Source organism: Peromyscus leucopus, chromosome 8a, assembly GCF_004664715.2.
Source record: "Peromyscus leucopus breed LL Stock chromosome 8a, UCI_PerLeu_2.1, whole genome shotgun sequence".
NCBI lineage: Eukaryota > Metazoa > Chordata > Mammalia > Rodentia > Cricetidae > Peromyscus > Peromyscus leucopus.
Genome location: NC_051085.1, coordinates 50,147,379 through 50,160,206, shown reverse-complemented (window position 1 = coordinate 50,160,206; position 12,828 = coordinate 50,147,379). Strand labels below are relative to the sequence as shown.

Below are 12,828 nucleotides of genomic sequence, written 5' to 3'. Positions count from 1 at the left end.
CTGGGGCGATGTTGTGATGGAGTGATCCAGGCCACAGAATCCAGAGGGCTCTCGGGACTGAACAAGGAAGGACAGTATCCAAGAGGAGGAACGAAGAGGGAGATGGAACCCAGGTTCCTGCATGGGTGATGGAAGAGTTCTTTCCTTGTACAATAATCCAAGTCCTAGTCAGGAGGCAGAACCCTGGGAGCCCCACTATCTCAAGTTTAGATGTGGAAAGGATGGGAGAGGCTTGTCATCATCATTTCAGCCCATCTGGGGTACCGGAGTGAGCCGTCGGGATTAAACCGGAAGAACTGGGGCAGGAGCCTGAGGTCTGCGTCAATAAATTAAGCAACCTCGATCAGACCATGGTCTTGGCTCAGCATCTCAGTTGGTTCTGCATCTCAGGTGGACCTGGAGAGGGAGGCCCCATTGCATGGGACAATCCCATTCCCAGGAAATGAGTGCTCCTGCTTGGGGTCAGGGAGTGATCTATAAGGCTCTGTTCCTGGAATCCAAGGTGGCTGCAGGGTTAGACACTAGCTAGAGACTTTCAGGCACTTTGGAATCGGGTGCTGTGCAGGATACTGTGACCCGTGACAGTGACGTATTAGTCTTATCCATCTCCTCATGCTTGAAGGGATAAGATAGCTGATGCCCCGTTGTATTTAGACAGGTACCCCTTCAGTGATGGGCAGGCCCATCTGCAGAGTTAGGCAGGTCTGTCCCAGCAATTTAAGACAAGACAGACACAGAATGAAGGCTCCAGCGCCAGGCTTTTATCCCACTTTTAGTTGCCATCTGAGACAGAATTTTCCAGCAAAAGCAGTTTGTAAGTGCTGGAAGTATGAAGAAATTCTGCCTCTAGTCTCCTCAAATGGGATTTACTGGAAGGACAGCGGATGACCCACACAAAGTGTCTAGCCAGAAAGTCTCAGAAAAGCCAGCCCTGAGGATTTGAAGAAGGTGAAGTAAGATGGTCACACTCACCTGTGTGTGACCCACCTGACATTGTCCCATGCCTGACTCCTGTTTCTAGAATGGACTAACTGGCTACGATGAGCCACGAGCCTCACCCACATGTAGGGCTCCAACCTACCCACAAGCCCATGGGAACATGTCAGATGGCTCCTTTGCACGAATTATGAGAGGGTCTCATTCATAAAAACAAACCTGGAGCCAGGTATTGGGGTGAACGCTGGAAGATCAGAGAAGCAGAACAAGCTACAGCTACCTCACCTTGCCAATTCCTCAGCTGATCCTGTTTCCTCAGACTGGAAGCCTCTGAGTCCTCATCCAAATGGATCTCAGCTGAACTGCTGCTAAAAACTTAAAAGCTTAACCACTCTAGTTCCTGGTCCCCACACCTTATATATCTTTCTGCCATCACTTCCTGGGATTAATGGTGTGAGTCACCATGCCTGGCTGTTTCCAGTGTGGCTTTGAACTCACAGAGATCCAGATGGATCTCTGCCTTCAGAATGCTAGGACTAAAGATGTGTGTGCCACCATTTTCTGGCCTCTATATCTAGTGGCTGTTCTGTTCTCTGACCCCAGACAAGTTTATTAGGGTGCACAATATTTTGAGGAACACAATATCACCACAGGCTCCCATGTCTACAGTTATGGTAGAGTCAGGCTTTTGACTTGCATAAATAGGACAAAGGCCCAGAGAGACCAAATATCTACAGTCCATGGGACTTGGCAGCTGTTGGTGTCATTTGAAATGCCAGACTCACAGACTGAGCAGGGGAGAAATGTCTGAGTCATTTCAGTAGAGTCAGTCCCTGGGGATGATCTGAGGTGACAAGGGGGTTCTCTATGGCACAATATGTCTATTTAGTCTTCTCTCTACCTTTTCTGTTAGTGGACTTGAGGCCAGCAAGTCCCCACTCAGGTGACTCAGCCTTAGGGAATGGGGGCATGCCTTGGCAATGATCAAAGGTATATCATGGAGGTCAGCAGGATCAGTGACATTCTCTTTACCTGACAGCCCCTGACACATCCCAGGTGGCCTTCCTAAGAGGGAACTGGAGTGATTCTGACTACCAGCAATTTTTACAAGACCCCCTGAAGCATACACACACCAAAGACAAAGACATGACTAAGGCATGGTGTAGGCAGAGGCAGAGCTTTTTGTCCCATCTGCTCCGATCCCAAATACCCAGCAGCCGCTTCCCAAATTACCACACAGAGGATTACATTAATTATAAATGCTTGGCCAATTACTAACTAGCTCTTACATTTAAATTAACCCATTTCTATTAATCTATTTATTGCCCTGTGGTCTGTGGCTTACTGGTCCTCTGGTATCTTGTTCCTTGGGCAGCTCCCTGACTCCACCCTTCTTCATCTCAGTTCTCAGTTTGATTGTACTGCCTAACCGTATCCTGCCTTGCCATAAGCCAAAACAGCTTTATTATCAACCCATGGGAGCAACACACATTCACAGCATACAGAAGGACCATCCCACAGCACCATGGGGTTGGCTTATGGAAAGCCCACAATGTCACTACTTAGAAACTAGAATATGGGGCCTTCTAGATGGTTCTAGTTGTTCCATATTCTTCTGAATGTTCCATATTCAGCCTCCAATCTGGAGGAGAAAGGTTTTTCCAGGGCAATCGAAGTCAGACCCACTTGTCTTTGTGTGCATGTAGGGTGTGGGAGCCCTCTACACAATGTACCCCACTAAGCAGTATAAACAAGGGTGCAACCTTCATAGAGAATTCATATAGCACACCCCCCCTGCCAACACCACTCACTCTAAAGGTTCACTTCAAGGGGCTGTGTTGTCATTTAAATTCAACTCTGTGTCTAGAGTGTCCACCACCCAGTCTTTTCCTGAGACCACCAGCCTCAGAAAACTGGCCGCCTAGAATAAAGGCATCACCCAAGAACACAGATTGTCACCTGGAAGCAAGTCTCAATTTTCATAAGCCCCTCCAAAGAATATGGTAATAATTTTGTCACACCTACAGCATGACAACTCTGAGTCACTGAAATGGAGAAACTTGTGTTTTCCTCCACCATGGTTGCTGGTCATTCTTGATGCCAACATGTGTCATCAGTGGGAGAGAAGGAGTTGGGTTCATAGTGTTCTTTGATGGGGTTTAGAAGCCTATCCGCCAGTCATTTTTTAGAACATATATCATCTCATGCTGTTAGCACCAGGACATGGATGTGGCTGGATCCAGACTCTAATATTATTTCTCCCAAGTCACTTCATCAAGAGGTATAAAGGACTGGCCACCTGGAAGTTTCCTCTCCTTTCCTGAAGACTGTTGCCGCGTCTTGCTTATTTATAACCCTTCTGCTCTGAAACCCTTTCAACACCTGGGGTCCTGGCTGAAATGCTCTGCAACATTAGCCTTAGCTACAGCTTTGTCTTAGAACATGGCCCAAGAAAAGCAGACCCAGACCCCCAGGACAGTGGAGTAAATACGTGTATGTCCTCTGGTTTGTTGCAGAATTGGTGATGCTTCTGGAGTGGTGGTCAGGCACCGAGTGCACCGTCTACACTGACCCGAGGTCCTCCCCCCACTACGGGAAAGAAAACGCCATCGTGGTTCTCAACCACAAGTTTGAGATTGACTTTCTCTGCGGCTGGAGCCTGGCTGAGCGCCTTGGGATCCTGGGGGTAAGTGCCTTTTCCCATCATGCTTTTCTCCACGTCTGCCATGCAACTTGCCGTTTGCTCTCAGTCACTCAGAACTTCTAGAATCCGCAGGCTTTGTTGTTGTTGTTGTTGTTTTTATTTAGGGGGCAGAAGTGAGATAGGATCTTGCCATGGAGCCCAGGCTGTTCTAGAATCCCAAAGAGTCGGGATTAGATGTGTGAGCTACCATGCCCAGCTTTGGCAAAGGTGTTTTTACTTTTTGTTTTATTGTGATTATGACTATTGGTTTTTATAGTATGAGATGATCTCAAAAGCTGCTCATCTTGGTTATTTTTCTCCTTGCTGTGACAAACTGCCAGGCTAGAGCAACTGGAGGAGGTAAAGACTGGTTTGGGCTGGTCTGTGGGCGGAGTCCACTCTGGTGGGAAGGCTGGCAGCAAGAGCTGAAGGCATCTGGTCGGTGGCATTTCCTCTGCAGTCAAGAAGCCGAAAATGATGAATGCTTGAGCTTAGTTTGTTTGATCAGTTTCCACCTCTAACTCATCCTGGGGCCCTGGGCTTGGAACGTTACTATCCACAGTCACGGTGGGTCATTCCACCTCAGTTAATCTAATCTGGGTAATGACTCACAGGGGTGCCTGGAAGCGTGTCTCATCGGTGCTGGTTCATCTAGAACCAGCCAACTGGACAGTATTAACCGTCATGATGCATGGACTTCTTGCTTAGAATCGGGATTAACATCTCATGAGGCATAGCAGGATGTACCCAACTGCACCACAAGCCACTTAAGTTTTACTGTTAATTTATTTTTTAACCCTTGTAGAAGCATTTATGAGTGGATATACAGCACTGTTCCAAAAAATAATAATAGAGTGTCTGCAGTCTGCTCCGGGCCACCCAGCTGTAATGGGATTTGGACTGGAACTTGTCTAGTTTGGCCCCAATTCCTAGTCTTAATTGCTTAGCTCACAGGCAGATTTTGAATCGCTCCAGGCTTAAGAATGTTGAGTCTCTGAGTGGCAAAGTTTCAAGAGCAGAATTTGGAATTATTCCTAAGTTCTGTTTCCCTCGAATTACTTCTTGCATGCAGCCTCCTCGCTTTCCTAACGGGGTCTCGTCGGTGGTTGGCTTTTGTCGTCTTTAACACACAGAGCCTGTACCTCATTCGTGACTCCAAGTCACCAACAGCCTTCAGACAGTGCAATGGAAACAAGTGCGTTTGGGCCCCAGGGTGGAAAAGGCCCCCCGGAGTGTGCATGAGAACTCAGAGGTGAAGTTTTGCGTTTGTAATGATGGCCCACAGGTAGACGGGGGAGGGGGGGGCTTGCTCATGGCACAGTTGGTTTTGGTGGCACGCGCACACACTCCGTTATGTTTAGACTACTGAGCTGTAACCACGGAGAATGGCAGGGGCCTGAGTGTGCAAAGCACATTTGCATTTGTGTTCAAATATGTTTTCCAAACGAAAATGAAAATTCTAGTATAGAGGTTCCCCCTTGGTCCACGGGGGACATGTTCCAAGGCATCCCAAGAGTACCTGACTCGGTGGGTGATATCAGATCACATATGTGCTGTGTGCTGGATTTGTGTTCCGACCTAAGAGTCTAACTTGTAAATAAGAACAGTGAGAGGTGAATAGTAACTAAAAGAGAGGAGTTATACTCATGACCTACAGTAATCTGTTTACGTATTTAAACTTTCTATGTAGCTTTAGAATGTTCCATTTAACGTCTCCAGACCACATTGCCCCTGGGTAACTCAAACCATGGGTGAGGTAGGAAGCTGCCATGTCCCTGACATCTTGTGCTTGGAAGGCAGTTAGTGATCTCCTGGATGTTCCAGGTGGCTTTGGTGGCCTTTCTGTTCTGAATGTGATGGATTTCCCATAAGTCAAGAGTCTCTGTGGTAGGGGGCTCTGAGGCCCAATCAGCTTCTTGCTCTACCCAGGGAGCAATGTGACCCTGATCCCCGTGGCCTTATGCTGGCCATTCGTGCCATTTCTCATCCTTACACACTGTGGTGGTTTGAATAAGAATCCCCCCCCTCCCCGCCACAGGCTCAGAGACTTGAATGCTTGGCCACCAAGGAGTGGAGTTCGGAGGTGTGGCCCTGTTGGAGGAAGTGTGTCACTGGGGGTAGGCTTTGGGGTTTCAAATGCTCAAGCCAGACCCAGTGTCTGTCATACTCTCTGCTGCCTGCTGATGCGGATAGAGGACTCTCAGCTACCTCTCCAGCACCACGTCTGTCTGTGCACCGCCATGCTTCCTGCCATGACGACAATGACCCCAAACCTCTGAATGTAAGCCAGCCCCACTGAGATGTGTTCCTTCATAAGAGTTGTCGTGGTCACGGTGTCTCTTCACAGCAACGATGACTAAGACACTCATTTCTCCTCACTTCCGAGTAAGCCCCGGAGTCCCACTGGCTCCTCAGTGTGCGAGGAAGCAACCCGTGAGTCTGATTCCAAAGCTTTGGAGACTCGACACCACAGGCCGACTGCTGGCAGGCCAGCTTCATGGATACACACAGCACTCCTTAGGAGGAGCAGGAGTCATTGGTAGCTTTAAGGGGTCGGGGTTGGGACCCCAGGAAAGGGACACTGAAGTTCAGAGAAGCTCGTACACGGCCCAGGATCCAGGGAGAGGAATGCGGCCAAGAGTCCACAGCCAGGGGGAAGTAGGCAAATGCACATGGGATAGTGACACAGAGAGAGGCTTGGGGACGGAGGGGTGACCCCAGGTCAATCGGAGGACCTGTGAGGAGAGCGTGGAACTGTAACTAGAGAGGACACCCAGGGCTGGAGAAGGGCCTCCGCTCCAGAGGAGGAGCTGGGAATGGAAGGCGTACTAGGGCCAGACCTTTATGGAGCAGAGACGCCATCTCAGCAACCTAGGGTTTTCCCCAAAGGCTTTGAGCCCTGGGAAGGCTTTCCACCTCTGAGCACTGCGTAAGATACAGATGCACCCAAAGCAGAACATCCGCCCTTCCTGCCGGCCCAGGATTTCAGGTCTACATTGATATGTTAAAGGAACAGTAGATTCGGAGAGTTTTCATTTTTATTATTATCTTTAAATCCAAGCCACCGGAGCTGGACATAATGGGTGCGAACATTCCCACTGGTGGGGCTGGCTGGAGATTAGGAACTGGGGCGACCCCAGCATGAGGTTCAGCAAGCAGGTCCCAAACCTGAAACCAGAGCAGGGTGACACACCATATTCTGCAGCCTGGGAGCCAGGTTTCCCTGCACTGCCTCCCCAGGTCTAATGTCCCCTAAAGAGCTGAGGGAGAGGAGGGGAATCACTTTTCAATTTTCTCCAGTCACCAAGAAGCAGGCAGGGCCATTGCTTCTGGATTGCAAGGCTTTGGGGGGAGAGGAGGGAGAGAGAAGGTGGGGGGAGAGGGGAAGAGGAGGAGGAAGGGGAGGGGAGGAGGGGGAGAGGAAGAGTGGAAGGAAGATGGGGGCACTTTCACTGGTAGTTGCTGCTGGACTGTGACCTGCCGTGAGAGGAAGCAACTTTGCCGTCCCTCAGAGGCGCTGGATGAGGTGCCTGCCCTCTTCCCAGAGCGACCCATAATTCCTGCCGCTTAGAAAGGACAGGGGAGCCGGGCGTTGGTGGCGCACGCCTTTAATCCCAGCACTCGGGAGGCAGAGCCAGGCGGATCTCTGTGAGTTCGAGGCCAGCCTGGGCTACCAAGTGAGCTCCAGGAAAGGCGCAAAGCTACGCAGAGAAACCTGTCTCGAAAAACCAAAAAAAAAAAAAAAAAAAAAAAAAAAAAAAAAAAAAAAAAAAAAGAAAGGACAGGGGAAGTGTCTGGTTAAATTGATTGACCCACCAGACCCCTTCGTCTTCAATGACCTTTAAAACACCACCACCACCTCATCCATCTTTCTGCCTCCCCTTGTATAACATGGTATTGAGAACCTTCTGGAGTTTGAGGGATTGAAAGATAGAGTGATGGAGGGAGGTGATTGATAGATAGATAGATAGATAGATAGATAGATAGATAGATAGATAGATAGGGGATCATATCAATCCTGACTGGCATTTTTTTAAAATCATCATCTGGAATAGCCCAAGAGGAAATGAGTTTAAAATAATGTAATTTACAGAAATTCTTGACATTGAATATGAAGGACAAGTGATAGGATTTTCTTTAAAAACAGGTTTGACCTTGTAAAAACACTGAGCCCTCACCCGGGTGGCCAAGGCCAGCCCAGCACCCTGCCCTGGAGACTCGGGTTAGGGTTGGGCCATCATTGCTTGATGGGGTCGTCCCCAGAGGCCATGATGATGTCTCTCAGACACAGGCTGACCTTTTCCTCTTGGGGCCAAGTGTGACCTGGGGATGGCTAGGGAGGGTGCCACCATTCGCTCAGTGAACTAAAGCTTCCGGTCCTATTTGCTTATCTTTTTGCCTCAGTGAAGCATGATGTGTCAAGGTCAAGATTGTAAAGTCTCAGGGCAGTGCCAGGCTTGGAACTCCATTAGTGACGTGCTACCCTGCCGCTGTTACCAGCGCGCATCTGCCACCCACGCTGTGGCATGCCGCCTCACTCTGAGGCTAGCTGGGAGATTTTGCCTCAGCTCCTTAATGAAGTGATATGTCTTAGTCATCTGCGGCAGCGTGTGGTCTCCGAAGTGAGCAGATGAACGCCCAGGCATGGAGACCATTGACTCGCCTGCATTGTTGGAAGGGCAGGCACCAGCCAGCTGGCCTTCTGGAAGAGAGCTAACAAGGCCATGGTCATGTGACTGCAAGAGTGATGGTCTCATCTGAAAGTTTGGCATGCACTGGCTAGCCTCCAAGCTCAGTCACAGGCTTATTGTCCATGCCCCAATCCCTAACGCATGGGCCGGATGGAGGGTTTCCCCGCACAGGGTAGCCCCTTCTCATAGGGTATGCAATGCCAAAGAGAGCAGGAGCAAGCCCCCAGGGCAGAAGTCACAGCGTTGTGTGATGGAATCTTGTATCAGATTCCACTTGTTAGGAGTGAACCCGGAGCCCAGCCCACACCCAGGGAAACCTCCAGGTGGGGGGACCATCTCAGAGGCCGCCCGCCACACCATGATGTTTTCTTTGAGACCCTTGCTCACTTCCTCCTCTTGGTAAATATCAGTCAGGTGATGCAAGGCAGCCTGGTCTGAACACAGGTGAGAATATGTTGGATTTCTCTGTGCAGAGAACAAAAGAGAATTGATTTTTCCTTCCTTCCTTCCTTCCTTCCTTCCTCCCTCCCTCCCTCCTCTCCCCTCTCCCTCCTCTCTCCCTCCCTCCTGTGTAGACTGTCCTAGAACTCCATCTGTAGACCAGACTTGGCCTTGAACTCTCAAAGGTCTTGCCTGCCTCTGCCTCCAAAGTGCTGAGATTAGTGTGAGCCACCACTGCCCAATTTGTTACTTATTTTTTTTTTAAATTTTCATACAATATATTTTGATCAGGTTTTTCCCCTCTCCCAACTCCTTCCCACCTCCCTACCCATACAGTTTTATGTTTTCTTCCTGCCTCATACACACATCCCAAGACAAAGAACTAGCAAGACAAAAACAAAAGGGAACAAAAAGCCCACCCAAACCAACATGAAGTTCATTTTGTGTTGGCCAACTCCTCCTGGGCGTGGGGCCTGCCCTGGAGTGTGGTGGGTGTGTACCCCGTGACACTCCATTGTTGAAAACTGACTTCCCCTTTTCAGTAGGGATCAATTGCACATAGCTTCCGGTTAGGGGGTGGGACCTCAGATCCTCTTCCCCTCTCAGTTCTGGGACCCTGTCTGGCTTGAACAGGTATAAACCACTGTGGGCTGTGGATGTTAACCCTTCATGTGACGAGGGGAGTGGCAGGACAGCTCCTAAACCCACCTGTGGGGGATAAACTAAACTATTTTAAGGGGTCCAGCATTTGGATGGTTAGGAGCCTCCTAAGGACTTTCAGAGGGAGCCTGGAAGGACAGGTATGACTCTAGGAAAGGAAGAGAGGTCTAGGTGAAGGGACCCACAAGGGAAGCCACAAGTGTGGGTGCTTGAAAAGAGAAATTATAAATGGTATACCCGCTTGGTGAGTGATGTCCAGGGACCATGGCAGCCTGGGTGTGACATCTGAGGCTTCCTCACCAGAGCAGGGCTAAGTGTATGCATTAGCCCTACCCCCATCCTCCAACTCCAGCACTCAAATCATCAGTGGGGTGAGTGACCTGGGTCTGGATTTTAGTGATGCTGTTTGAGCCGAGTAGAGGGATGGCATGGAGCGAGCACCCAAACCAGCTCCTTTCTCCTACAGGCTGGTACTCCAGAGGGCTACAGTCTGATGCTCTTCCAGCTCAGTCCCTCCCATCCCCTCCTCTGTTGGTTTAGGATTCTCCCTCTTAGTTAATTACCATCCTGGGCTTGAGATTGTCCCCTCTTCTGATGGTGGGCTCAGTCATGAAGCAGACGGCCAGCAGCTTCCAAGCTCTCGGAGCTCTGAGACTGCATGCCAGCCGCCAGCCGCCAGCCGCCAGCCAGGGGAGAGGGGCCTAGCGCCTCCTGCTTGTCTTGGACTCTCTGAAGGGCTCTGAGGGCACCTCATATTGAAAATGGGCCCTAATGATTCGTTTTTTTTTTTACATCTCAACCAAGATGAATTGGCACCCTACTGCAGATTTTGGCAGGCTGAGTGGACAGATGCGCCGCTTTAGCCCTTCATTTACTGAGCCAGGAGTTGGGGGACAGGGTGGGAGGAACCTGGTGTGTGCAGATGAGGAACCCAAGTAAATGGTACTTACAAGGTGACCAAGTGAATCCTGGGTAGAGAAGGTCCCCGGCAGCTCCCAGAAGCACAGCCTCCTTGAATGCTCTCCTGAGCTGGCCCTAAAGGGTAGTTCTAAGCTAGACATGGCAGGGACCCTTCCCTGACCAGAACCGACTTTTCTGGCAAGCCAGTTAAGTTAGCCTGTGCTGGCCAGGAGGGAACCAAGCAGAGCTCGGCTGCCCGACTGCAGGGCTGGCCATAGCCGCCTCCCTCTCCTGCAAACACCCCCAGCCAGCGACATCTGCGCCGAACAGCTCTGCTCCTCACTAATTACCCCCCACACCCATCTGTTCCTGCCCAGGGCCCTGCACACCTGCCTGCCCCTGGAACTCTTTCAACTGGCCATAGCACCCCACACCGGTCAGAGCAAGGCGTCCCATGATCCCCTCTCTGTAAGGGGTCCTATGTGTGTCCGTCTGTTTTGTACCCCCCCCATCCCCACTCCAGCGCCTCCTGCTCATTTTCCCAGATAGTCTAGCCTAAGGCCATCCCGAGATAGTCAGCTTAGACAGTGAGGGGGTGGGGTGACGGAGGGGTGGGGGCAGGGGGATGGTGAGAACCTTGCACAGGAACTCCTTTTGGTTTTTTTTTTTTTTTTTTTGTTCTGGCCACGCTGGCTCCTCAGAAGGTCTCAGCATACTTCTTAGCCACCAGACCCCTCCCCCCCCCCCGCCCCCCCCGTCCCCCCCCCCCCCCCCCCCGTCCCACTGCCCTCTGCACACCTGTCAAATCTAGAAAAGTCTAGGGCTTGCCAAGGGGAGGGAAGCGGCTGGGTGAGGGAAATTCTATTCAGAGCTGAGGGACCTTGTACCCTGGGCCTGATTTTGATAAATGATACATGGTTATTTTCCAGCCGGAGAGAGACGAGTTCTTAGAGAGTGCTTTTGTTTCGCATTTGGCCAGTGCGTTTTCCCCCCGTGGCTGTGACTAATCGTGGAACAGGGTTCATTTTGTCTGCAGACTCTCTTGGGACTTTCTGGTAGGAAACTCTCCACAGCATTTTCCTGTGTGTGAGGCCTTGGGAAGCCAGAGCAGGGCCAGCATGGCAAGCAAACTGTACCACATCACAGGGTCTCTCACTTTCGATACCCACTGCCACGCCCAGGTCATCGTTTTGAGCCCCACCCTCATCTCCTTCATCACACCAGAGTTTCCTTGTGCATCTTGCTCTCACACATGGGCAGCCCCTCGGCCCATGCACGGGGGACGTGACTAAGCCAATCTCCACTGTGTAGCTACTGTTTGCCTACCTTGAGGTCACAGACAGTCCGTCCCATCCATCCCCCTTTGTGCCTGGCCCAAAGGGGGTCCTTGCTAGATAACATTTGCATGGGCTGGTCAGTTTGAGGTTAACGATTCCGGGAGATAAACTCTCCTGTCACCAGTGGGCACCAAGCCTGAGCTGTTGCCTGGCTTGCTTGTCCTCTGCTGTGATCAGGTGAGGCCTGACCCAGGGGCAGACCCCCACCAGACTTGGGTGTGTGCTACTTGTCTCAAGGAACGTGCTAGAAGTATGACCTTCTGACCTGGTTACTTTCAACAAACATCTCGCCGATTTCAAAATGTCACCGAAGTGACCTCATTTATTCGTTTTTTCATTTTTTTAAAAAATTGTTTTTCAATAGAAACTTCAAGAACAAAGTGATGAGTGACAGGCTCATGATCAGTGGCATCACTAAACTTCAGTAACTAAAAAGTTTTAATTGCATCTATTTTGTGTGTGTGTGTGTGTGTGTGTGTGTGTGTGTGTGTGTGTGTGTGTGTGTAAAAATGTGTAGGTGTGTGCAGAGGTCAGAGGGCAGTACTGGGTTCTGCCCTCTCCTTTCCCGTGGGTCTGGGAGCTCTAACTCAGGCCACCAAACTCCCTTTCCCGCTGAGCCAACATCTTGCCAGCTCTAATTTTTACTTATTTAGTAGAAATGACCAACCATGGCTAGGCCCAAAGAACTAACTGATTTAACCTTCAGGAATGGTTTTGTGTTTGGAAGCTTGTAAGGTATCAATGTAAATATCGCTTTGACCAGGAGCCACCCTGCAGAATAATGACCTCGGTCCTGAACAGGTTTCTGCCAGACCCTGGGGGTTTGCGGTTAGGGGACAGGGGACAGTGCTGGGCACAAGTCCTAACCTGCAGGCCAGGTACTAGTTGGCACCTTCCACTGGGCAGGCTGCCGTCTTGGACCTAGAAGGGGTCTGATTGAAGTCTTGTAGTGAAGTGAGTTAAAAGCCAACACATTTGAGGGTTAAGATGCCCCGAGTTCCAGTGCTATTAAAAGCAGCTCTTGCCCTGGCCATCCATCCGGTCACACGCTGTTCCATCTTAGTTGGAGATGCTAAATCCTGGCTCACAGAACGGCTGTTTTCTCTGAGAGATGGGTGATGTCCTCCCTGGTGGGGTGGGGCCCCCATGGTAATGAAATCCTCCTCCCTTATGACTCAGG

The 12,828-nt window shown here is 50.4% G+C and overlaps 1 protein-coding gene across 1 annotated transcript in view; it reads left to right on the top strand.

Annotated features, from left to right (window-relative positions):
• Agpat4 (1-acylglycerol-3-phosphate O-acyltransferase 4) overlaps positions 1 to 12,828 on the top strand; it is an 81,587-nt gene that overhangs the window by 56,470 nt on the left and 12,289 nt on the right. The window contains 1 exon segment of the mRNA XM_037200439.1: positions 3,453 to 3,622. Within this exon segment, the coding sequence (XP_037056334.1) occupies positions 3,453 to 3,622 (170 nt within the window).